Source organism: Heterodontus francisci, chromosome 19 (genome assembly GCF_036365525.1).
Source record: "Heterodontus francisci isolate sHetFra1 chromosome 19, sHetFra1.hap1, whole genome shotgun sequence".
NCBI classification, from domain to species: Eukaryota; Metazoa; Chordata; class Chondrichthyes; order Heterodontiformes; family Heterodontidae; genus Heterodontus; species Heterodontus francisci.
In genome coordinates this window covers 94,378,396-94,404,980 of record NC_090389.1, presented here as the reverse complement: position 1 = coordinate 94,404,980, position 26,585 = coordinate 94,378,396, and the positions used below count along the sequence as shown (strand labels likewise).

The 26,585-nt window shown below is 46.8% G+C and overlaps 1 protein-coding gene across 5 annotated transcripts in view; it reads left to right on the top strand.

Annotated features, from left to right (window-relative positions):
* stimate (STIM activating enhance) overlaps positions 1 to 26,585 on the top strand; it is a 222,739-nt gene that overhangs the window by 40,067 nt on the left and 156,087 nt on the right. For all 5 annotated transcript variants that reach the window (XM_068052246.1, XM_068052244.1, XM_068052245.1 and 2 more), the window contains 2 exons: positions 7,838 to 7,933; positions 15,945 to 16,066. In XM_068052246.1, the coding sequence (XP_067908347.1) occupies positions 7,838 to 7,933; positions 15,945 to 16,066 (218 nt within the window). The remainder of the gene's footprint in view (positions 1 to 7,837; positions 7,934 to 15,944; positions 16,067 to 26,585) is intronic.

The following is a 26,585-nucleotide window of genomic DNA, read 5'->3' as shown; positions in this document are numbered from 1 at the left end:
CCAGTACTGGTGCCAGTGCCCCATGAACCGGAACCCATTTCTGCCACACCGGTCTGTGAGCCATGCGTTAATTTCTCTAATCTTATTTGTCCTATGCCAATTTGCACGTGGCTCAGGTAGTAATCCAGAAATTATTACCTTTGAGGTTCTGCTTCTTAATTTGGCACCTAGTTCCTCATATCGACTATGCAGAACCTCTTTCCTTGCCCTGCCGATGTCATCGGTACCTAAATGGACCACTACGACTGGATCCTCCCCATCCCACTGTAAGTTCTTCTCCAGAGCTGAGCAGATGTCCCAAACCCTGTCACCGGGAAGGCAACACAGCTGACTGGACTCTCGCTCTTTGTTGCAGAGAACAGTGTTAATCCCCCTAACTATACTGTCCCCGACTACCACTACATTCCTTTTTTCTCCCTCCACTTGAATGGCTTCCTGTACCATGGTGCCATGATGAAGTTGCTCATCCACCCTGCAGCCCCCACTCTCATCCAAACAAGCTGAAAGAACCTCAAACCTGTTGGACAATCGCAAAGGCTGAGGCTCCTGCACTCCTGCCCTCTGGGTCCCCTTACCTGCCTCAGCTACAGTCACACTCTCCTGTCCCTGACCAAATCAAAAGACCATATCCTAAGGGGTGTGACTGCCTCCTGGTACAAAATGTCCAGATAACTTTCCCCCTCCCTGATGTGTCGCAGTGTCTGCACCTCGTACTCCAGTTCAATGACTCTGAGCCAAGCTTTTCGAGCCGCAGACACTTACTGCAGACATGTTTGCCCTGGATGTCACTGGCATCCAGGAGCTCCCACATGCTGCAGCCCTGACACATTCTGCCATCCTTAATGTGTTTTAATTACAAAGTGATTCCTAACAATGCAGCGACCCGCTGACATCATCAGAGTGCGCCAAGCTGTGCACATGCGCAGCTACATCTTGCCAGGACTAAGTGGCGCGTGCACAGCACCAACATCATCGCGTATCTGCACCTGGTCCATCTTCGCGCATGCACGATAAAGCGTCATCGGGTATCCAGCACCCCCGCCCTGCCCCCCCCCCCCCCAAAGTTGGCTGGAGGAAGCAGCTGAATGGGAGACTCCCTGTCACTCGCTCCCGCCCCACTAGCCGCTCTCCCCCTTTGGCAACTCGCTCCAGGCCTCGATGCTTCTTCCCGTCAGCCACTTGTTGCTCCATTTCACTCCCCTGGCCGATTGTTGTTTGCTTCATGTCACCCCACTCCCTGGCCGCTCGCTCCCCGCTTCCCCATACCCTCTTCAGCCACTAACTCTGGGCTGCGCTGCTTCCCTACTCTCAGCCACGCGCTCCTATTTCACCCTGTTAACCCTTAAGGGGAGCGAACGGTCGGTGAACGGGGTAACGCGTGCGGGGAACAATCGGCCAAGGAACTGGTGAGGGAGCAACGAGGTCTGGAGCGAGCGGCTCATGAGGTTGTGGGGGGAGGTGGTGGGGTGGGGTGTGGTGAAGCGGCCAGTAGGGAGAAGGGAGAGAAAGTGAGTTGCTGAGGGGGGGAGCGGCCAATGGGGCGGGAACTAGTGGCTGCGTTCGGGTGAAATCAGTCCTGGTCAGTCGTATAAACGAATCACAATAACGAATTTGCAGCACATTTTATACTCTGCCCGATTATCAATCGAGATGACAGTTCACTATTTTCCAATGGAAATTCAATCATAAAATTCCTTTTGTATTTTGTTGGAATATTAAATGGATCTGAGGATTACAGTTAGTATCCTGTAACTACATAGTAGCATGTTACTGGGCTTCCATCCAACTTAATGCAAGGTTAGTTTGCGAGAACGATCTAGCCATAAGCATTTCCTGTGATAAATTGAGCAGCGCCATTTTTAATCCTGGCAGCTGCCTGAACATCGCCGACACTGACGTTCCAGTTGAAGAGCCTGCATTTGCGCATGTGCAAGATAGGAAGAGACTTTTTCCCTTAGCGGAGGGGGTCATTAACCAGGGGACATAGATTTAAGGTAAGGGGCAGGAGGTTTAGAGGGGATTTGAGGAAAGAATCTTTCACCCAGAGGGTGGTTGGAATCTGGAATACACTGCCTGAAGGGGTGGTAGAGGCAGGAAACCTCAACATTTAAGAAGTATTTAGATGAGCACTTGAAAGGCCATAGCATACAAGGCTACGGGCCAAGTGCTTGAAAATGAGACTACAATAGTTAGGTGCTTGATGGCCGGCACAGACACGATGGGCCGAAGGGCCTGTTTCTGTGCTGTATAACTCTATGACTCTAAGTACTGCGCTACCTAGTGGTTGCATTGTCAGCAAATGCAGCCTTTTTATTCTGAAGAATTCCAGTTCTGAAGAAGGGTCACTGACCTGAAACATTAACTCTGCTTCTCTCTCCGCAGATGCTGCCAGACCTGCTGAGTTTTTCCAGCACTTTCTGTTTTTATTGCAGCCTTTTAATTAACTACCTAATTATTTTATTCAGTTATTTTCGTTTCCTTTTTTATGTATTTTATTAAGCTTACCACTAGTTCCTTTACTATTTGAAACGTTAGGATTAGAATGGACCTTTAATAACTTAAGGGCGGCGCAGTGGTTAGCACTGCAGCATCACAGCTCCAGCAACCCGGGTTCAGTTCTGGGTACTGCCTGTGCAGAGTTTGCAAGTTCAGGTTGATAGGTAAATTGGCCATTGTAAATTGCCCCTAGTGTAGGTAGGTGGTGGGGATGTGGTAGGAAATATGGGGTGAATGTAGGATTAGTATAAAATGGGAGGTTGTTGGTCGGCACAGACTTGGTGGGCTGAAGGGCCTGTTTCAGTGCTGTATCTCTAAATAAAATAAATAAATAAACTTACCGGATACTCACCAAATCCATATAGACTATATCAAATGCACGAACTCGATCACCCCTCCTTGTTACTTCTTCAAGAAATTCAATCATGTTAGTCGGACACGATCTTCTGTTAGCAAATCCATGCTGACTGTCTTTGATTAATCCATGTCTTTCTAAGTGAAGATATATCCTATCCCTCAATTTTTCCAATAATTTTCCTTAAACCGAGGTTAGGCAGTCTGGCCTGTAATTATTCGGCCTAACCCTTTCTCCCTTTTTAAACATGGTACAACGTTAGCTGGCACCGCACCTGTAACCAGAGAGGATTGGAAAATGATGGTCAGAGCCTCCGCTATTTCTTCTCTTGCTTTTCTTAACAGCCTAGGCTACGCTTTGTCCGGGTCTAGAGATTTATCCACTTTCAAAGATGTTAAACCCTTATACTTCCTCTTTCATTGTTAATTTCATCTAGTATTTCGCATTCCTCCTCCCTGATTGGAATGTCTGCATCGCCCCTCTCTTTTGTGAAAACAGATGCAATATATTTAAGAACCAGACCAACATCCTGCACCTCCACACACAAGTTACCTTTATGGTCCTGAATAGGCCTCACTCTTTCTTCAGTTATCTTCTTGCTCTTTATGCATTTATAAAAAAATCTTTGGGTTTTCCTTGATCTTATTTGCCAATATTTTTTGATGCCCTTCTTTGCCTTCCTTATTAATTTCACCCCTCCCCTTTTTATGTTAAGTTTTCTGCAGTATTGAGCCCCCAGTATTTGTCATAAGCTTGTCTTGTTTATTCTCTCCTTTAAGCCGCTTGACATCCAGGGGCTCGGGATTTGTTAGTCCCACCTCTTTTCTTCAAGGGAACATACTTCCCCTGAAACCTCTCTATCTCTTCCTTGAATGCCTCTCATTGATCTGGCACTGATTTACCTTCAAGTGGCTGTTTCCAGTCCACTTTAGCTAAATCACAACTCAGCTTAGTAAAATTAGCTTTTCCCCAATTGAGAACTTTTATTCCTGGTCTATTTTTGGCCTTTTCCACAACTACTCTAAATCTAACTGAATTATGATCACTTCCACCAAATTCTCCCCAACTAATATTTCTTCCACCTGCCCGTTCATTCCCTAAAACTAAGTCCAGACCTCTCTCGCTGGGTTTGCTACGTACTGGCTAAAAAAAGTTCTCCTGAATGAATGTTAAGAGTTCTGCTTCCTCTGTGCCTTTCACACCAATTCTCTCCCAGTTAACATTTGGGTAGTTGAAATCTCCCACTGTTACTGCCCTATTGTTTTTGCACTTCTCAGAGATTTGCCTACATTTGCTCTTCTATCTCCCTCTGACTGTTTGTTTGGGGGTCTATAGTACACTCCCAGTAGTGTGATTGCCCCCTTTTTGATCTTTAGCTCAACCCATATGGGCTTATTTGATGATCCTTTTACCATACCATCCCTCCTTACAGCTATAATTGTTTGTTCAATTAATATTCCCACCTGCCCACCTCCTTTTTTTAATCCCGCTCTCTAGCTTGCTGAAAACTATGTAACCAGGAATGTTGAACTGCCCTTTCTGCCGTGTCCCAGTAGTAGCTATAATATCATACTCTCACGTGTCAAACTGTGCTCTCAGCTCATCTGCCTCATTCCCTGGCCTACTTGCATTGAAATATATACCATTTAGCACTGCTCAACTCCCTTCTTGTCTGTTTTCTAGCCTTTGTTTTCTCTGCCTTCCAAACACGCTTCCTAATTTGCTGTCTTCCATTTCCAACTTCTCTCCCTTCTGAATCTACTCTTCTGTTCCCATCCCCCTGCCAAGCTAGTTTAAACTCTCCCCATCAGCACTAGCAAACCCTCCTGTGAGGATATTGGTCCCGGTCCTCTTGGGGTGTAACCCACCGGCCTTATACAGGTCCCATCTCTCCCAAAAGCGGTTCCAATGCCTCAGGAATCTAAATCTCTCTCTCCTGCACCATTTGTCCAGCCACATATTCATCAGCTCTACCTGCCTATTTCTGTACTCACGAGCATGTGGCACTGGGAATAATTTGGAGATTGCTACCTTTGAAGTTGTTACAATCTTGCTAGAGACTGGTAACTTTAAAAAAAATTCAAACTCCCAGTTATTAACTGAGAATTAAACCAGAGATTTCACATTTTAAACAAGTTTAAAAAAGGCAAGCATCCCGAAGTTAACTCTATATTTTGTAATCACGTATACTTTACCCTCAAAATCTCAACAGAACACTCCCTGTTTGATTTTTAATTCCACCCAAGAGTTCCCCTATGCTATACAGGATCTTGTGTCTTTGTTAACTTCTCCTGGAACCTGTCAGAGCTCTCAGGAATTCACTTTTACTTTCCTTGGTGTTACAGCTATCCTCCAAGGTTTAAGATTTCTTGGGGCTCCTCCGCTAGCACCCGGCAAGGCGAACCCTTCAACACCTCATGATGGTGGACTTCCCAGATCAAGCATGGGCTTCACTGTCACTCTTGCGCAGTGATTTCAAATCAGAAATCAACTTTGCCTCTTGATAGCCCTTTGCTACTGAGTCCAGCTGCTTTTGAACACCAGCTGCTGACAGCTACCTCTCTGTCTGAGTTTCACTCCAGCTACTCCAAAACCAATTGAACTTTTTATGGGAAATCACAGAGATCAAACACCAGACCAAAAGGCATCTCCCTACATAATCTATCTCCATAGCAATGTGGTATATCTGGGATGTCCCAGATAGAAATTTAAGCTCATTAATTCCATCTCCAAAACATCCCACGTGAATAATTCGTATATTAACGAAGACAGGGCAATTCGCTTTAGACTTATTTTCCTTAGTTCCCCAACTAAATGTGGCCACCTGCTGTTTTGTGGCTCTCACCCCTTTAACTCTGACCCTGTAGGTACAAATGGAAATACCTTGAGTAGTCTGGCAACCTCTGAATTCCAGAGTTTCAGTAATCTTACATGCATACGAACATATGAATTAGGAGCAGGAGTAGGCCACTCTGCCCCTCGAGCCTGTCTGCCATTCAATAAGATCATGGCTGATCTGATTGTAACCTTGACTCCACTTTCCCACCTACCCCTGATAACCTTTCAACTCCTTGCTTATCAAGAATCTATCTACCTCTGCCTTAAAAATATTCAAAGACTCTGCTTCCACCACCTTTTGAGGAAAAGAGTTCCAAAGACTCACGACCCTCTGAGAAAAGATTTCTCCTCATCTCTATCTTAAGTGGATGACTCCATATTTTTAAATAGTGACCAACGGATACAAGCCTAGCCTGTCCAACCTTTCCTCATAAGACAACCCGCTCATTCCAGGTATTAGTCTAGTAAACCTTCTCTGAACTGCTTCCAGCGCATTTACATCCTTCCTTAAATAGGGAGACCGGTACTGTACACAGTACTCTTGATATAGTCTCACCAATGCCCTGTATTACTGAAGCATAACCTCCCTACTTTTGTATTCAGTTCCTCTTGCAATAAACGTTAACGTTCTATTAGCTTTTCCTATTACTAGCTGAACCTGTGCACTAACCTTTTGTGATTCATGCACTAGGTCACCCAGATTCCTCTGCATCTCAGCTCTGCAATCTCTTGCCATTTAGATAACTAAGTGACATCTAAAAATATGAATAGAAACCATGAAGCTAGAGAACAAAGAAAATTACAGCACAGGAACAGGCCCTTCGGCCCTCCAAGCCTACGCCGATCCAAATCCTCTATCTAAACCTGTCGCCTATTTTCTAAGGGTCTGTATCTCTTTACTTCCTGCCCATTCATGTATCTGTCTAGATACATCTTAAAAGACGCTATCGTGCCCGCGTCTACCACCTCCGCTGGCAACGCGTTCCATGCACCCACCACCCTCTGCGTAAAGAACGTTCCACGCATATCCCCCCTAAACTTTTCCCCTTTCACTTTGAACTCGTGTCCCCTTGTAATTGAATCCCCCACTCTGGGGGAAAAAGCTTCTTGCTATCCACCCTGTCTCTACCTCTCATGATTTTGTACACCTCAATCAGGTCCCCCCTCAACCTCCGTCTTTCTAATGAAAATAATCCTAATCTACTCAACCTCTCTTCATAGCTAGCGCCCTCCATACCAGGCAACATCCTGGTGAACCTCCTCTGCACCCTCTCCAAAGCATCCACATCCTTTTGGTAATGTGGCGACCAGAACTGCACGCAGTATTCCAAATGTGGCCGAACCAAAGTCCTATCCAACTGTAACATGACCTGCCAACTCTTGTACTCAATACCCCGTCCGATGAAGGAAAGCATGCCGTATGCCTTCTTGACCACTCTATTGACCTGCGTTGCCACCTTCAGGGAACAGTGGACCTGAACACCCAAATCTCTCTGGACATCAATTTTCCCCAGGACTTTTCCATTTACTGTATAGTTCACTCTTGAATTGGATCTTCCAAAATGCATCACCTCGCATTTGCCCTGATTGAACTCCATCTGCCATTTTTCTGCCCAACACTCCAGTCTTATCTATATTCTGCTGTATTCTCTGACAGTCCCCTTCACTTTCTGCTACTCCACCAATCTTAGTGTCGTCTGCAAACTTGCTAATCAGACCACCTATACTTTCCTCCAAATCATTTAGAGGATAGTAACAAGGTCCTGCTTTTCAATCTCTCTCCCAGCTGCCTAAACTCTGCCTGCAGGACCTCATGAGTCTTTCTCCCCACCTCCATCAAGGCTCTAAATCAGACTCTACCCCCACCCTGCAGAGTCACACTGTTTCTGTGATACTCAGCCTGCATTTCTATCTCAGATCACTCCCATCCCACCTGTTGTACCAAATGAAAAGAATTGTTGTTGAGTATAGCAGCACGGGTCTCTATTGCAGTTACTGAAGACTTCTTGTCACTATTGACACAATTCTGTTCCTTGGTATACTATTGGTTCTACTACGGTGTTTTTAATTACACTGACCTTCAGCAGTGTATTTTCTAAGTGCTAATCAATGTCTTTCAAATGATAATTTAAGTTATTGCTTTTGCAGGTTTTTAGATACCTCAAAGCAGGCTATCGGGATGCTGTTTATACACTTTGCCAATGTCTATTTGTCTGACCTGACTGAAGAGGATCCATGCTCGTTGTAAGTGATGCTATTTGCACACCGCTTATCTCTCACGCTCATAGTATTGCTGTTTTTCAAAAGCCTTAAATCTCACATTTGCCATGTTTTTGATTCAGATGTGCTCATGGGTCCTGCAGACTGAAATCTCCAAGACTCTTAAAATTCACAAGTACAAGTGGTGACATTTATTTAGAGTAGAAGAACCACTGTTGGACTGTCCCTCGCTTGCTGCTTTCTGTCATTCATTGCTGCTCACCTGTCACCATGCTCATTGTCACCATGCTCATTGTCACTTTAAATGAAACTAAGCAATGAGCAATGGCATTTATACAGCGCTCGTAACGTTATCAAATATCCCAAGGTGTTTCACAGGGGTGTAAATCTAACAAGAGCATTTGGGATCTTGGACTTCATAAATAATGGTATTGAGTACAAAAGCAGGGAAGTTATTCTGAACCTTTACAAAGCTCTGGTTAGGCCACAACTAGAGTATTGCATCCATTTCTGGTCACCACTCTTTAGGAAGGATGTGAGGGTCCTTGAAAGGGTGCAGAGGAGGTTTACCAGAATGGTTTCAGTGATGAGGGATTTTAGCTATAAAGTTAGTTTGGAGAAATTGGGGTTGTCCTCCTTAGAGCAATGGAGATTGAGGGGAACTTTGATAGAGGTGTACAAGATTATGACAGGTTTAGATAATGTAGACAAATGATCTGCGCATTAGCTGATGGTACAAAAACTAGGGGACACAAATTTAAGTTTTTGGGCAAGAAATGCAGGTGGGAATGTCTGGAAGAACTTTTATACGCAGTGAGTAGCAATGATGTGGAATTCGCTGTAGAAGAAGGTGGTGGAAGTAGAGGCAGTCAATGATTTCAAAAGTAAGTTAGGTGGGCACTTGAGGGAAATAAACTTGCAGGGCTACAGGGTTAGAGCAGGAGAATGGTACTGATTTGGATTGCTCTACAGAGAGCCGGCATGGACTTGATGGGCCAAATGGCGGCCTCCTGTGCCTTAATGACTCTATGACTGTGACTCAAGAACAGTCTACAATTTACAAATCCCTGCTGGCTCTATTTAATCAACTCAAACCTCTCCAAGTGCTGGTTGCATTTTTTTCCCTTGATTTGTGTTTCTGAAACCTTATCTACCACCAATATTAAACTGGCCAGTCATAGTTATTCAGAATGTCTTTACATCCTTTCTTGAATAAGGCTGTCACGTTTGCCATTCTCCAATTCTCTGACACATCCTCATATCTTGGGAAGATTATGGTAAGCCTTTCTGCTGTCTCCACCCCCACTTCGTTTCGCATCGTAGGATGCAAGCCATCTGGAAAGGTAACTGATCCACTTTAAGCATATCCAGCCTATCAATTTTCACCCCATCCATTACCTACCTGCTTGTACCGTTATTTTGTCAGCATCCTCTTCCTTAGTAAGCACTCGTACAAAGTACCCATTAAGAATTCTAACCTTGACGTGCAGCTCTAAGCATATATCACTTTGTCCACAATCGGACCCACTCTGCCAACTTACTACCCACTAACTATTTACATGCAGGTAGATGATTTTTTGAGTTCCTTTTATGTTAACTGCCATTCTATTCTCAAATTCCCTCTTTGCCAGTCTTATTTCCCTCTTCACTTAACCGCTGCACTTATTGTAGTTTGCCTGGTTCTCGCTTGAAGAATTCACCTGGCATGCATCATACACTTTTTTTGTTTCTTGATATTTTCCATCTCCCTCATCATCCTGGGAGCCCTGGCTTTGGGTCCCCTACCTTTCACCCTTGTTGGAATGTATCTAGCCTGTACCTGAAACATCTCCTCCTTAAAGATCACCCATTGTTCCATTACAGTTTTTCTTGTCAGTCTTTGCTTCCATTTTACCCTGGCTCGATCCCCTCTCATTTCATTGAAGTTGGACCTCTTCCATTTAGAAGTTCTACTTCAGATTTTTTTCTTTTCTCCATTACAAATCTAAACTTTATGACATGTTTCCCGACAGACACTTGGCCCACCTCATTCCCCAGCATCAAATCCAACAATGCTTCCTTCCTAGTTGGATCTAGAACTTGTTGGTCAAGGAAGTTTTCCTGAACAAGTTTCAGAAATTCCTCACCTTCCTTACTGTTGATTCATGCATTTTCCTAATTGATATTTGGGTTATTAAAGTCCCCCAATACCACCACTCTATATAGTTGTTGCACATCTGTTATTTCCCTGCAGATTTGCTCCTTCATCTCTGTCTGGCCCTGTCATACTCTGTCTCCCCTTGCCCCCCCCGCTCTGTCTTCCCCCCCCCCCCGCTCTGTCTCCCCCCCCCCCCGCTCTGTCTCCCCCCCCCCCCGCTCTGTCTCCCCCCCCCCCGCTCTGTCTCCCCCCCCCCCGCTCTGTCTCCCCCCCCCCCGCTCTGTCTCCCCCCCCCCGCTCTGTCTCCCCCCCCCCCCGCTCTGTCTCCCCCCCCCCCGCTCTGTCTCCCCCCCCCGCTCTGTCTCCCCCCCCCCCCGCTCTGTCTCCCCCCCCCCCGCTCTGTCTCCCCCCCCCGCTCTGTCTCCCCCCCCCCCCGCTCTGTCTCCCCCCCCCCCCCCGCTCTGTCTCCCCCCCCCCCCCGCGCTCTGTCTCCCCCCCCCCCCCGCTCTGTCTCCCCCCCCCCCGCTCTGTCTCCCCCCCCCCCCCCGCTCTGTCTCCCCCCCCCCCCCGCTCTGTCTCCCCCCCCCCCCCCGCTCTGTCTCCCCCCCCCCCCCGCTCTGTCTCCCCCCCCCCCCCGCTCTGTCTCCCCCCCCCCCGCTCTGTCTCCCCCCCCCCCCCGCTCTGTCTCCCCCCCCCCCCCCTCTGTCTCCCCCCCCCCCCCGCTCTGTCTCCCCCCCCCCCCCCGCTCTGTCTCCCCCCCCCCCCCGCTCTGTCTCCCCCCCCCCGCTCCCCCCCCCCCCGCTCTGTCTCCCCCCCCCCCCCGCTCTGTCTCCCCCCCCCCCGCTCTGTCTCCCCCCCCCCGCTCTGTCTCCCCCCCCCCGCTCTGTCTCCCCCCCCCCCGCTCTGTCTCCCCCCCCCCGCTCTGTCTCCCCCCCCCCGCTCTGTCTCCCCCCCCCCGCTCTGTCTCCCCCCCCCCCGCTCTGTCTCCCCCCCCCCGCTCTGTCTCCCCCCCCCGCTCTGTCTCCCCCCCCCGCTCTGTCTCCCCCCCCCGCTCTGTCTCCCCCCCCCCCCCGCTCTGTCTCCCCCCCCCCCGCTCTGTCTCCCCCCCCCCGCTCTGTCTCCCCCCCCCCCCCCGCTCTGTCTCCCCCCCCCGCTCTGTCTCCCCCCCCCCCCGCTCTGTCTCCCCCCCCCCCCCCCGCTCTGTCTCCCCCCCCCCCCCGCTCTGTCTCCCCCCCCCCCCCGCTCTGTCTCCCCCCCCCCCCCGCTCTGTCTCCCCCCCCCCCCGCTCTGTCTCCCCCCCCCCAGTAATGTGATCATACCTTTCTTGCTTCTCAATTCTAGCGAAATGGATTCTGTCTTTGCTCCCTCAGAACATTTTCTCTTTCCTAAAACAGCATCTTCCCTAATCAGTACTGCCACCCCACCTCCTTTTTGTCCTTTCCTGTTTTTTCTGAAGACTTTGTATTCTTGCATCCATACGTGAGAACATACGAATCAAGTGCAGGAGTAGGCCACTTGGCTGTTCGAGCCTGCTCTGCATTCAATAAGTTCATGGCTGAGCTGATTACTCCACATTTCCACCTCCCCCCAATAGCCTTTCACCCCCTTGCTTATCAAGAATCTATCTACCTCTGCCTTAAAAATATTCAAAGTCTCTGCTTCCACCACCTTTTGAGGAAGAGAATTCCAAAGACACACCACAGAGAAAAAATTTCTTCTCATCTCTGTTTTAAATAAGTGACCCCTGGTTCTACATTCTCCCACAAGGGCAAACATCCTTTCCATATCCACCCTGTCGAGACCCCTGAGGAACTTATATGTTTCAATCAGGTCGCCTCGTACTCTTCTAAATTCCAGCGGATATAAGCCTAGCCTGACCAACCTTTCCTCATACGAGAGCCCGCCCATTCCAGTTATCAGTCTAGTAAGTAAACCTTCTCTGCACTGCCTCCAGTGCATTTACATCCTTCCTTAAATAAGGAGGCCAGTACTGTACACAGTACTCAAGATGTGGTCTTACCAATGCCCTGTATAGCTGAAGCATAACCTCCCTACTTCTGTATGCAACTCCCCTCGCGATAAATAACATTCTATTAGCTTTCCTAATTATGTGCTGTACTTGCATGCTAATCTTTTGCGATTCATACACGAGGATTCCCAGATCCCTCAGTATCTCAGAGCTCTGAAATCTCTCACCATTTAGATAATATGCTTTTTTATTCTTCCTGCCAAAGTGGACAATTTCCCACTTTCCCACATTATACTCGATTTGTCAGGTCTTTGCCCACTCACTTAACCTATCTATATCCCTTTGAAGCCTCCTTATATCCTCTTCGCAAGTTACTTTCTTACATATCTTTGTGTCATCAGCATAAAAACATGGAAAATAGGAGCAAGAGTAGGCCATACGGCCCTTCGAGCCTGCTCCGCCATTCATTATGATCATGGCTGATCATCCAACTCAGTAACCTATTCCCGCTTTCGCCCCGTATCCTTTGATCCCTTTAAACCCAAGAGCTATATCTAACTCCTTCTTGAAAACATACGATGTTTTGGCCTCAACTGCTTTCTGTGGTAGCAAATTCTACAGGATCACCACTCTCTGTGTGAATAAATGTCTCCTCATCTCAGTCCTGAATGGTTTACCCCGTATCCTTAGACTATGACCCCTGGTTCTGGACTCCCCCACCATCGGGAACATCCTTCCTGCATCTATCCTGTCAAGTCCTTTTAGAATTTTATAGGTTTCTATCAGATCCCCCCTCACTCTTCTGAACTCCAGTGAATATAATCCTAACTGACTCAATCTCTCCTCACACATCAGTCCCGCAATCTCAGGAATCAGTCTGGTAAACCTTCGCTGGTAAACCTACAGCAAGAACATCCTTGCTCAGATAAGGAGACCAAAACTACACACAATATTCCAGGTGTAGTCTCACCAAGACCCTGTATAATTGCAACAAGACATCCCTGCTCCTGTACTCGAATCCTATCGCTATGAAGGCCAACATACCATTTGCCTTTTTTACCGCCTGTTGCACCTGCATGGTAACCTTCAGCGACTGGCGTACGAGAACACGCAGGTCTCGCTGCATATTCCCCTCTCTGTTTATAGCCGTTCAGATAATCTGCCTTCCTGTTTTTGCTACCAAAGTGGATAGCCTCTCATTTATTCACATTATACTGCATCTACCATGCATTTGCGCACTCACTTAACCTGTCCAAATCACCCTGAAGCTTCTCTGCATCCTCCTCACAACTCACCCTCCCACCCAGTTTTGTGTCATCTGCAAATTTGGAGATATTACATTTAGTTCCCTCATCTAAATCATTAATATATAGTGTGAATAACTGGGGTCCGAGCACTGATCCCTGTGGTACCCTACTAGTCACTGCCTGCCATTTGGAAAAAGACCTATTTATCCCAACTCTTTGTTTCCTGTCTGACAAACAAATTTCTATTCATCGCAATACACTACGCCCAATCACATGCGCTTCAATTTTATACGCTCATCTCTTATGTGGGACTTTGTCGAAAGTCTTCTGAAAGTCCAAATAAACCACATCCATTGGTTCCCCTTCATCAGCTCTACTAGTTACATCCTCGAAGAATTCTAGTGGATTTGTCAAGCATGATTTCCCTTTCGTAAATCCATGCTGACTCTGCCCGATTCTACCACTGTTCTCCAAGTGCTCTGCGATAAAATCTTTGATAATGGACTCTAGAATTTTCCCCACTACCGACATCAGGCTGACTGGTCTATAATTCCCTGCTTTCTCGACCTCCCTTTTTAAATAGTGGGGTTACATTAGCAACCCTCCAATCTGTAGGAACTGTTCCAGAGTCTATAGAATCTTGGAAGATGACTACCAATGCATCCACTATTTCTAGGGCCACTTCCTTAAGTATTCTGGGATGCAGACCATCAGGCCCTGGGGATTTATTGGCCTTCAATCCCATCAATTCCCCAACACCATTTCTCTACCAATACTAATTTCCTTCAGTTCTTCTCTCTCTCTAAACCCTGTGTTCTCCAACATTTCTGGTATGATATTTGTGTCAAAAAGAACAAAGAACAGTACAGCACAGGAGCAGGCCATTCGGCCCTCCAAGACTGCGCCGATCTTGATGCCTGCCTAAACTAAAATCTTCTGCACTTACGGGGACCGTATCCCTCTATTCCCATCCTATTCATGTATTTGTCAAGATGCCTCTTAAACGTCGCTATCGTACCTGCTTCCACCACCTCCCCCGGCAGCAAGTTCCAGGCACTCACCACCCTCTGTGTAAAGAACTTGCCTCGCACATCCCCTCTAAACTTTGCCCCTCGCACCTTAAACCTATGTCCCCTAGTAACTGACTTTTCCACCCTGGGAAAAAGCTTCTGACTATCCACTCTGTCCATGCCACTCATAACTTTGTAAACCTCTATCATGTCGCCCCTCCACCTCCGTCGTTCCAGTGAAAACAATCCGATTTTATCCAACCTCTCCTCATAGCTAATGCCTTCCAGACCGGGCAACATGCTGGTAAACCTCTTCTGTACCCTTTCCAAAGCCTCCACGTCTTTCTGGTAGTGTGGCGACCAGAATTGCACGCAATATCCTAAGTGTGGCCTAACTAAAGTTCTGTGCAGCTGCAGCATGACTTGCCAATTTTTATACTCTATGTCATGCTGCAGGCAAGGTTGAGGGCTTCAGCAACAGATGGGTTGATGCAGGGAATCACTGGATAGTAACTGACTTCAGATGGCAGCAACAGACTGTTAAAATGGGCAGGCACATGAAAGATAAAATTTAACAGGTTCGGGGGAGATGAGGCAACATTTTTTTTAACATGCGAGTTGTGATCTGGAGTGTGCTGCTTGAAAAGGCATTGAGAGCAGATTCAATTGTAACATTTAACAGGGAATTGGGTAAATACCTGGGCAAAATTTTGCTTTGTTTTGGAGAAAGAGCAGCAGAATTGGACTAATTGGATAATTCTTTCAAAGAGCTGGCACAGGCAAAGTGCGTCAATTGGCCTTGTTTCTGTGCAGTATTCTAATTGGGTTGTTTTGTGACTATAGGCTTAATATCTTGATCTTGAGGCAGTTTGGGCACAGTAGGATGGTGGATGTGGTACTGGGCTAATAATCAAAATGTCATGAGACAAGTTGAATTAGAATTAGAACATTACAGCGCAGTACAGGCCCTTCGGCCCTCGATGTTGCGCCGACCTGTGAAACCATCTGACCTACACTATTCCATTTTCATCCATGTGTCTATCCAATGTCCACTTAAATGCCCTTAAAGTTGGCGAATCTACTACTGCTGCAGGCAGGGCGTTCCACGCCCCTACTACTCTCTGAGTAAAGAAACTACCTCTCACATCTGTCCTCTATCTATCACCCCTCAACTTGAAGCTATGTCCCCTCGTGTTTGCCATCACCATCCGAGGAAAAAGACGCTCACTATCCACCCTATCTAACCCTCTGATTATCTTATATGTCTCTATTAAGTCACCTCTCCTCCTCCTTCTCTCCAACGAAAACAACCTCAAGTCCCTCAGCCTTTCCTCGTAAGACCTTCCCTCCATACCAGAATTTGAATTCAATAAATCTCGTCATTTTGTGGGCTGATAGCAGGGAAAGAATGGGCATGAAATTTGCCAGGTTCAGCACGGTCTTCCAGGGGAAATAACCCTTGCTTAGCATGGCCTCTACCTCCTTCTAATCTCATACCAAGTGTTGACTCTGAATGCTTTGCCAAGATGGTCAATAAATGTGTCCTTGTCTGAGGCGCTTACATCCCAAGAACAAATAGATCTTTCAAAGCTACTTCACTAAAAATTCTTGTTGCTAAGATTTGAATTGAGGCCTGTATCTGGTAAATGGCATATTTCTGTTCCCATTTCAGGTATCTGATCAATTTCCTGCTGGATGCCACTATGGGAATGCTCCTGATCTATGCTGGAGTGCGAATAGTGGGTGTCCTCGTGGAATGGCGACACTGGGAGTCTCTTCGCTTTGGAGAGTATGGTGAGAAAAATTAGTTTTTTCTTCTGCCCCTTAACGATTCTGTTCTCCCTGTTGAAAGATCCTAGAGTTTGGTATTATTGTACCTTTGCTGTGAGGCAACAGGATAGGAAACATCTACTATTTTGCCTCTTGGTTGAGGGTAAGTTACTTGGTGCAGAGTGCGATGGTGCTGTGGTTTTAGAAACATCACATACTGTGAAACATCATTGGTCCAGATACAACTGATGAATGTACCTACCAGGGTTTGTGTTGGAATTTGGAGTAAAGTGCCAAACAAATTTTGCCTGAATTCCAAAAAACAGCCCTGTGCCGCAGTACAGAGCGAATGACTCATCGAGCAGTGAGATGGAATACTTGTTTGGAAAGGTGCAGCTGAAACAGCATTCGAGAAACTCAACACCATCCAGGACAAAGCAATCAGCAGTCCATCAGCCACTTTAAACATCCAATCCCTTCCCTCCTGGGCCAGGTAAATATTACACACCACTGGGCTGGGTAAATATTGCGCCCTGCGAACTCCTGGGGTGGGTGAATATCATCTATTATGTGTTGCGATCCTGCTTTTTGCTTTGAATTGGACTATTCCTTGCCAGTTGTATGTAGAAGGCAATGGATGTGCTGAGGATTTTGTTGTCACCATATATGGTGACAAAAGTCAGATCTACTTAAAGCAATTGAGATGTTGCTGGAAAATAACAATTGTTAACAGACAGAAATTGGTGTGTGACAGATTTAATAACAAAGCAGAACCAAGTCTGTAAATGAAGCAATTGTTCAGGGAGTTTTGTCTTCCTGAAGCTTTGTTTGAAAGCAAGTCTTGTATTTGTAAAACACCTTCATGTCTGAGATGTCTGAAAGCACTTTGTGTAATGAATTATGTATAAAAGCATGTCATTCTCCAGTTTCCATTAGTAAATGCTTGTTCCAACATTGCCATCCTTTTAATCTTTGATTATATCGATGTTTTGATTCAAATAGGCATTTAAACTGAGCTGAGATTGATTATCTTCACTGGGAAGCTCACTATACTAGTGTAAGTTGGAGAAGTTTTTCTTGCTCTGTGTTCAAAGTCTCTCTGATTTAGGAATAAGGAAGGAGATGGATGGAACTGGCCAGGATATTAAAAATCACAGAATCACAGAATAATACAGTGCAGAAGAGGCCCTTCGGCCCATCGAGTCTGCACCGATACATTAAAACACCAGACCTGTCTACCTAATCCCATTTGCCAGCACTTGGCCCATAGCCTTGAATGTTATGATGTGCCAAGTGCTCATCCAGGTACTTTTTAAAGGATGTGAGGCAACCTGCCTCTACCACCCTCCCAGGCAGTGCATTCCAGACCGTCACCACCCTCTGGGTAAAAAAGTTCTTCCTCAAATCCCCCTTAAACCTCCTGCCCCTCACCTTAAACTTGCGACCCCTCGTAACTGACCCTTCAACTAAGCCGAGCAGCTGCTCCCTATCCACCCTGTCCATGTCCCTCATAATCTTGTACACCTCGATCAGGTCACCCCTCAGTATTCTCTGCTCCAGTGAAAACAACCCAAGCCTATCCAACCTCTCTTCATAGCTTAAATGTTCCATCCCAGGCAACATCCTGGTGAATTGCCTCTGCACCCCTCCAATGCAATCACACCCTTCCTATAATGTGGCGACCAGAATTGCACACAGTACTCCAGCTGTGGCCTTAGCAAAGTTCTGTACAATTCCAACATGACCTCCCTGCTTTTGTAATCTATGCCTCGATTGATAAAGGCAAGTGTCCCATATGCCTTTTTCACCACCCTATTAACCTGCCCTTCTGCCTTCAGAGATCTATGGACAAACACGCCAAGGTCCCCTTTGTTCCTTGGAACTTCCCAGTATCAGGCCATTCCTTGAATACTTCCATGTCACATTACTCCTTCCAAAGTGTATCACCTCACACTTTTCAGCGTTAAATTCCATCTGCCACTTTTCTGCCCATTTGACCATCCCATCTATATCTTCCTGTAACCTAAGACACTCCACCTCACTGTTAACCACTCGGCCAATCTTTGTGTCATCTGCAAACTTACTGATCCTACCCCCCACATAGTCATCTATTTCGTTTATATAAATGACAAACAATAGGGGACCCAGCACAGATCCCTGTGGTACGCCACTGGACACTGGCTTCCAGTCACTAAAACAGCCGTCTGTCATCACTCTCTGTCTCCTACAGCCAAGCCAATTTTGAATCCACCTTATCAAGTTACCTTGTATCCCATGTGCATTTGCTTTCTTGATAAGTCTCCCATGTGGGACCTTGGCAAAGGCTTTGCTGATATCCATGTAAACTACATGAACTGCACTACCCTCATCTACACACCTGGTCACATGCTCAAAAAGAACAACAACAACCAAGAACAGTACAGCACAGGAACAGGCCATTCGGCCCTCCAAGCCTGTGCCAATCTTGATGCCTGCCTAAACTAAAAACTTCTGCACTTCCGGGGACCGTGTCCCTCTATTCCCATCCTATTCATGTATTTGTCAAGATGCCTTTTAAACGTCTCTATGGTACCTGCTTCCACCACCTCCCCCGGCAGCAAGTTCCAGGCTCTCGCCACCCTCTGTGCAAAGAACTTGCCTTGCACATCCCCTCTAAACTTTGCCCCTCTCACCATAATGCTATGTCCCCTAGTAACTGACTCTTCCACCCTGGGAAAAAGCCTCTGACTATCCACTCTGTCCATGCCGCTTATAACTTTGTAAACCTCTATCATGTCGCCCCTCCACCTCCGTTGTTCCAGTGAAAACAATCCGAGTCTGTCCAACCTCTCCTCATAGCTAATGCCCTCCAGACCAGGCAACATCCTGGTAAACCTCTTCTGTACCCTCTCCAAAGCCTTCACGTCCTTCTGGTAGTGTGGCGACCAGAATTGCACACAGTATTCTAAGTGTGGCCTAACTAAAGTTCTGCACAGCTGCAGCATGATTTGCCAATTTCTATACTCTATGCCCCGACCGATGAAGGCAAGCATGCCGTATGCCTTCTTGACTACCTTATCCACCTGCGTTGCCACTTTCAGTGATCTGTGGACCTGCACGCCCAAATCTCTGCCTGTCAATACTCCGAAAAATTCTGCCATTTACTGTATACCTCCCACCTGCATTAGACCTTCCAAAATGCATTACCTCACATTTGTCCGGATTAAACTCCAGCTGCCATTTCTCCGCCCAAGTCTCCAACCGATCTATATCCTGTTGTATCCTCTGACAATCCTCATCACTGTCCGCAACTCCACCAACCTTTGTGTCGTCCACAAACTTGCTAATCAGACCAACTACATTTTCCTCCAAATCATTTATATATACGACAAACAGCCAAGGTCCCAGCACTGATCCTTGCGGAACACCACTAGTCACATCTCTCCATTCAGAAAAGTACCCTTCCACTGCTACCCTCTGTCTTCTATGACCGAGCCAGTTTTGTATCCATCTTGCCAGCTCACCTCTGATCCCGTGTGACTTCACCTTTTGCACCAGTCTGCCATGAGGGACCTTGTTAAAGGCTTTACTGAAGTCCACATAGATAACATCCACTGCCCTTCCTTCATCAATCATCTTTGTCACTTCCTCAAAAAACTCAATCAAATTAGTGAGACACGACCTCCCCTTCACAAAACCATGCTGCCTCTTGCTAATAAGTCCATTTGTTTTCAAATGGGAGTAAATCCTGTCCCAAAGAATCCTCTCGAATAATTTCCCTACCACTGACGTAAGGCTCACCGGCCTATAATTCCCTGGATTATCCTTGCTACCCTTCTTAAACAAAGGAACAACATTGGCTATTCTCCAGTCCTCTGGGACCTCACCTGTAGCCAATGAGGTTGCCAAGATTTCTGTCAAGGCCCCAGCAATTTCTTCCCTTGCCTCCCTCAGTATTCTAGGGTTGATTCCATCAGGCCCTGGGAACTTATCTACCTTAATGCTTTGCAAGACACCCAACACCTCCTCCTTTTTGATAATGAGATGACTGAGACTATCTGCACTCCCTTCCCTAAGCTCATCAACCACCAAGTCCTTCTCCTTGGTGAATACTGATGCAAAGTATTCATTTAGTACCTCGCCCATTTCCTCTGGCTCCACACATAGATTCCCATCTCTGTCCTTGAGTGGGCCAACCCTTTCCATGGTTGCCCTCTTGCTCTTTATTTATGTATAAAAAGCCTTGGGATTTTCCTTAATCCTGTTTGCCAATGACTTTTCATAACACCTTTTAGCCCTCCTGACTCCTTGCTTCAGTTCCTTCCTACTGTCTTTATATTCCTCAAGGAATTCATCTGTTCCTAACCTTCCAGCCCTTACGAATGCTTCCTTTTTCTTTTTGACGAGGCTCACAATATCCCGCGTTGTCCAAGGTTCCCGAAACTTGCCAAACTTATCCTTCTTCCTCACAGGAACATGCTGGTCCTGGATTCTAATCAACTGACATTTGAAAGACTCGCACAGAAATGTCAGTCAGAGGGGTGAAGTGCTTCACCTGTGAGATGTGGGAGGTCCGTGATGCTTCCAGCGTTCCGGGCGACTACATCTGCAGGAAGTGTACCCAGTTGCAGCTCATCACAGACCACATGGATCGGTTGGAACGGCAACTGGATACACTTAGGAGCATGCAGGTGGCGGAAAGCGTCATGGACAGGAGTTTTAGAGAAGTGGTTACACCCAAGGTGCAGGCAGATAGATGGGTGACCGCTAGAAGGGGCAGGCAGTCAGTGCAGGAATCCCCTGTGGCTATCCCCCTCTCTAACAAGTATACCGTTTTGGATACTGTTGGGGGGATGGCCTATCAGGGGAAAACAGCATCAGCCAGAGCAGTTGCACCATGGCTGGCACTGTTATTCAGCAGGGAGGGACAAAGCGCAGAAGAGCAATAGTTATAGGGGACTCTATAGTCAGGGGCACAGATGGGCGCTTCTGTGGACGTGAAAGAGACTCCAGAATGGTATGTTGCCTCCCTGGTGCCAGGGTCAAGGATGTCTCTGAACGGACAGGGGGCATTCTGAAGGGGGAGGGTGAACAGCCAGAGGTTGTGGTACACATCGGTACCAATGACATAGGCAGGAAGAGTGATGAGGTCCTGCAGGGGGGAGTTTAGGGAGTTAGGTAGTAAGTTTAAAAAAACAGGACCTCTAGGGTTGTAATCTCGGGATTACTCCCTGTGCCACGTGCCAGTGAGGCTAGAAATAGGAAGATAGTACAGCTAAACAAGTGGCTGAGCAGCTGGTGTAGAAGGGAGGGTTTCAGATATCTGGACCATTGGGCTCTCTTCAGGGACAGATGGGACCTGTACAAGAAGGATGGGTTGCATCTAAACTGGAGGGGCACTAATATCCTGGCTGCAAGGTTTGCTAGCGTCACTCGGGAGGGTTTAAACTAGTGTGGCAGGGGGATGGGAACCAGAGCAGTAGGACAGCTAGTGAAATAAATGAGGAGGACATAGTAAATAAGGCCAGTAGGACTATGAGGAAGAGCAGGCAGGGAGATGTTGCTGAGCACAACGGGACTGATGGTCTGAAGTGCATTTGTTTCAATGCGAGAAGTATAACAGGTAAGGCAGATGAACTTAGAGCTTGGATTAGTACTTGAAAATATGATGTTTCTATTACAGAGACTTGGTTGAGGGAAGGGCAGGATTGGCAGCTCAATGTTTAGAAGCTTCAGGCGGGATAGAGGGGGCTGTAAAAGGGGTGGGGGAGTTGCATTACTGGTTCAGGAGAATATCACAGCTGTACTGCGGGAGGACACCTCAGAGGGGTCATGCAGCGAGGCAATGTGGGTGGAGCTCAAGAACAGGAAGGGTGCAGTCAAGATGTTGGGGGTTTACTCCAGGCCTCCCAACAGCCAGCGGGAGGTAGAGGAGCAGATATGCAGACAGATTTTGGAAAGTTGTAAAGGTAACAGGGTTGTGGTGTTGGGTGATTTTAACTTCCCCTATATTGACTGGGACTCACTTAGTGCGAGGGGCATGGATGGGGCAGAATTTGTGAGGAGCATCTAGGAGGGCTTCTTGAAACAGTATGTGGTTAGTCCTGCTAGGGATGGGGCCATTCTGGACCTGGTATGGGGAATGAGCCCGGCTAGGTGGTTCAAATTTCAGTGGGGGAGCATTTCGGGAGCAGTGACTATAATTCCATAAGTTCTCCTTATCCACAAGTCCCTTAAAAGAGTAGTCCTTGGGTGAAGGTGCTAAATTGGGGGAAGGCTAATTCTAACAATATTAGGCAGGAACTGAAGAATTTAGATTGGGGGCAGCTGTTTGAGGGTCAATCAACATCTGACATGTGGGAGTCTTTCAAACGTCAGCTGATTAGAATCCAAAACCAGCATCTTCCTGTGAGGAAGAAAGACAAGTTTTGCAATTTTCATGAAGCTTGGATAACGCGGGATATTGTGAGCCTCGTCAAAAAGAAAAAGGAAGCATTTGTAAGGGCTGGAAGGCTAGGAACAGACGAAGCACTTGAGGAATATAAAGACAGTAGGAAGGAACTTAAGCAAGGAGTTAGGAGGGCTAGAAGGGGTCATGAAAAGTCATTGGCAAACAGGATTAAGGAAAATCGTAAGGCTTTTTATATGTATTTCAAGAGCAAGAGGGTAACCGGGGAAAGGGTTGGCCCACTCAAGGACAGAGATGGGAATCTATGTGTGGAGCCAGAGGAAATGGGCGAGGTGCTAAATGAGTACTTTGCATCAGTATTCACCAAAGAGAAGGACTTGGTGGATGATGAGCCTAGGGAAGGGAGTGCAGATAGTCTCAGTCATCTCATTCTCAAAAAGGAGGAGGTGTTGGGTGTCTTGCAAAGCATTAAGGTAGATAAGTCCCCAGGGCCTGATGGGATCTACCCCAGAATACTGAGGGAGGCAAGGGAGGAAATTGCTGGGGCCTTGACAGAAATCTTTGCCTCCTCATTGGCTTCAGGTGAGGTCCCAGAGGACTGGAGAATAGCCAATGTTCCTTTGTTTAAGAAGGGTGGCAAGGATAATCCAGGAAATTATAGGCCGGTGAGCCTTACGTCAGTGGTAGGGAAACTATTAGAGAGGATTCTTCGGGACAGGATTTACTCCCATTTGGAAACAAACGAACTTATTAGCGAGAGACAGCATGGTTTTGTGAAGGGGAGGTCGTGTCTTACTAATTTGATTGAGTTTTTTGAGGAAGTGACAAAGATGATTGATGAAGGAAGGGCAGTGGATGTTATCTATGTGGACTTTAGTAAAGCCTTTGACAAGGTCCCGCATGGCAGACTGGTACAAAAGGTAAGTCACACGGGATCAGAGGTGAGCTGGCAAGATGGATACAGAACTGGCTCGGTCATAGAAGACAGAGGGTATCAGTGGATGGGTGTTTTTCTGAATGGAGGGATGTGACTAGTGGTGTTCCGCAGGGATCAATGCTGGGACCTTTGCTGTTTGCAGTATATATAAATGATTTGGAGGAAAATGTAGCTGGTCTGATTAGTAAGTTTGCGGACGACACAAAGGTTGGTGGAGTTGCGGAGAGTGATGAGGATTGTCAGAGAATACAGCAGGATATAGATCGGTTGGAGACTTGGGCGGAGAAATGGCAGATGGAGTTTAATCCGGACAAATGTGAAGTAATGCATTTTGGAAGGTCTAATGCAGGTGGGAGGTATACAGTAAATGACAGAACCCTTAGGAGTATTGACAGGCAGAGAGATCTGGGTGTACAGGTCCACAGGTCACTGAAAGTGGCAACGCAGGTGGATAAGGTAGTCAAGAAGGCATACCGCATGCTTGCCTTCGTCGGTCGGGGCATAGAGTATAAAAATTGGCAAATCATGTTGCAGCTGTGCAGAACCTTAGTTAGGCCACGCTTAGAATATTGCGTGCAATTCTGGTTGCCACACTACCAGAAGGATGTGGAGGCTTTGGAGACAGGACAGAGGAGGTTTACCAGAATATTGCCTGGTCTGGAGGGCATTAGCTATGAGGAGAGGTTGGAAAAACTCGGATTGTTTTCACTGGAACGACGGAGGTGGAGGGGCGACATGATAGAGGTTTACAAAGTTATGAGCAGCATGGACAGAGTGGATAATCAGAAGCTTTTTCCCAGGGTGGAGGAGTCGGTTACTAGGGGACATCGGTTTAAGGTGAGAGGGGCAAAGTTTAGAGGGGATGTGCGAGGCAAGTTTTTTACACAGAGGGTGGTGAGTGCCTGGAACTTGCTGTCAGGGGAGGTGGTGGAAGCAGATACGATAGCGACGTTTAAGAGACATCTTGATAAATACATGAATAGGAAGGGAATTGAGGGATATGGGCCCCGGAAGTGTAGAAGGTGTTAGTTTCGGCTGGCATCAAGATCGGCGCAGGCTTGGAGGGCCAAATGTACTGTTCTTTGTTCTTTGGAACTGCGCCCTCCGAGTCTTCTCCGTGAATGTGAAAATTCAATCAAATTTGTTCGGCATGACCTCCCTCTGACAAAGCCATGCTGACTATTCCTAATCAAATTTTGCCTCTCCAAGTGGAGATAGATTCTGTCCTTCAGAATTTACTCCAATAGTTTCCCTACCACTGACATGAGACTCACTGGTCTGTAGTTCCCTGGCTTATCTCTACAACCTTTCTTAAATAGTGGGACCACACGAGCTGTTCTCCAGTCTTCTGGCACCTCCCCTGTGGCCAGAGAGGAATTAAAAATTAGGGTCAGAGCCCCTGCAATCTCCACCCTCGCCTCCCCCAGCATCCTGGGACACAAATCGTCCAGACCTGGAGATTTGTCCACTTTTCAGCCTTCAAAACCTCCAATACCTTGTCACTCCCTATGACAATTTGCTCAAGAACCTCACAGTCTCTCTGAATTCCATATCTACATCCTCATTCTCTCGGGTGAAGACAGATGTGAAGTATTCGTTCAACACCCTACCAATGTCCTCTGGCGCCACCCACAAATTTCCCCCTTGGTCCTACTCTTTCCCTGGTTATCATCTTCTCATTGATAGACTTATAGAATATCTTGGGATTTTCCCTACTTTTACCAGCCAGAGCTTTCTCATATCCCCTCTTTGCTCTCCTAATTGCTTTCTTAAGCTCCATCCTACACTTTCTGTATTCCACTAATGCTTCCATTGATTTGGTCTCCTTGTATTTGCTAAAAGCCTCTCTTTTCCTTCTCATCATACCCTGAATGTTTCTGGTCATCCATGGTTCTCTGGGCTTGTTGCTCCTACCTGTTACCCTAGAGGGAACATGTTGGGCCTGTACCCTCCCCGTTTCCTTTTTGAATGCCCCCCACTGCCCTTCTGCAGACTTCCCGACAAGTACCTCTTTCCAGTCTACCTTGGCCAGATCCTGCCTTATTTTACTAAAATTTGCTCTCCCCCAATCCAAAACCTTTTTTTGCAACTTGTCTATTTCTTTCTCCATAACAAGCTTAAATTGTACCATGTTATGGTCGCTATCACCAAAATGCTCTCCCACCAACACATCAACCACCTGTCTGGCTTCATTTCCCAGAATTAGTTCCAGCACTGTACCCTCCCTTGTTGGATCCTCTACATATTGAGCTAAAAAGTTCTCATGTATACGTTTTAAGAACTCCACTCCATCTAAGCCCTTAACATGATGACTATCCCAATTAATGTTGGGAAAGTTGAAATCATCTAATATAATTAACCTATTATTTTTACACACCTCTGCAAATTGCACACATATTTGCTCCTCAATTTCCCGCCGACTATCTGGGGGTCTATAATAAACACCTAACAATGTGGCTGTCCCTTTTTTATTCCTAAACTCTGCCCATAAAGCTTCATTTGATGCCCCCTCCAAGATATCATCTCTCCTTCCTGCAGTAACTGACTCCTTAACTAATATTGCAATGCCCCCTCCTCTTTTACCCCCTCCTCTGTCTCGCCTGAAGATTCCATATCCCAGGATATTGAGCTGCCAATCCTGCCCCTCCCTCAACCATGTCTCCGTGATGGCTACTATATCACAATTCCACGTGTCAATCCTTGCCATTAACTCATCCATTTTCCCTGCAATACTCCTGGCATTAAAGTAGTGGCCTTCCATCCTGGTCTTACTCCCTTGAAACTTACTTCTGCTATATTCCCTCTGACCTGTTCGCTTTCCAGTCTTTAGCTGTGTCCCTATTCTGCTAGGAGTCTGCATCCCCTCCCCCTGCCAAATTAGTTTAAACTCCTCCCAACAGCACTAGCAAACCCACCAGCAAGGATGTTAGTCCCCCTCTGATTCATATGTCGACCGTCCCGCTTGTACAGGTCCCACCTTCCCCAGAAACGGTCCCAGTGGTCCAGGAATCTAAAACCCTCCCTCCTGCACCAACTCTTAAGCCACGCATTCATCTGTGCTATTCTCCTATTTCTATACTCGCTAGCACGTGGCACTGGGAGTAATCCAAAGATTACAACCCGAGAGGTCCTGCTTTTTAGACTACTGCCTAACTCCCTGAATTCTTGATGCAAGACCTCATCCCTCTTTCTACCTATGTCATTGGCACCAACATGTA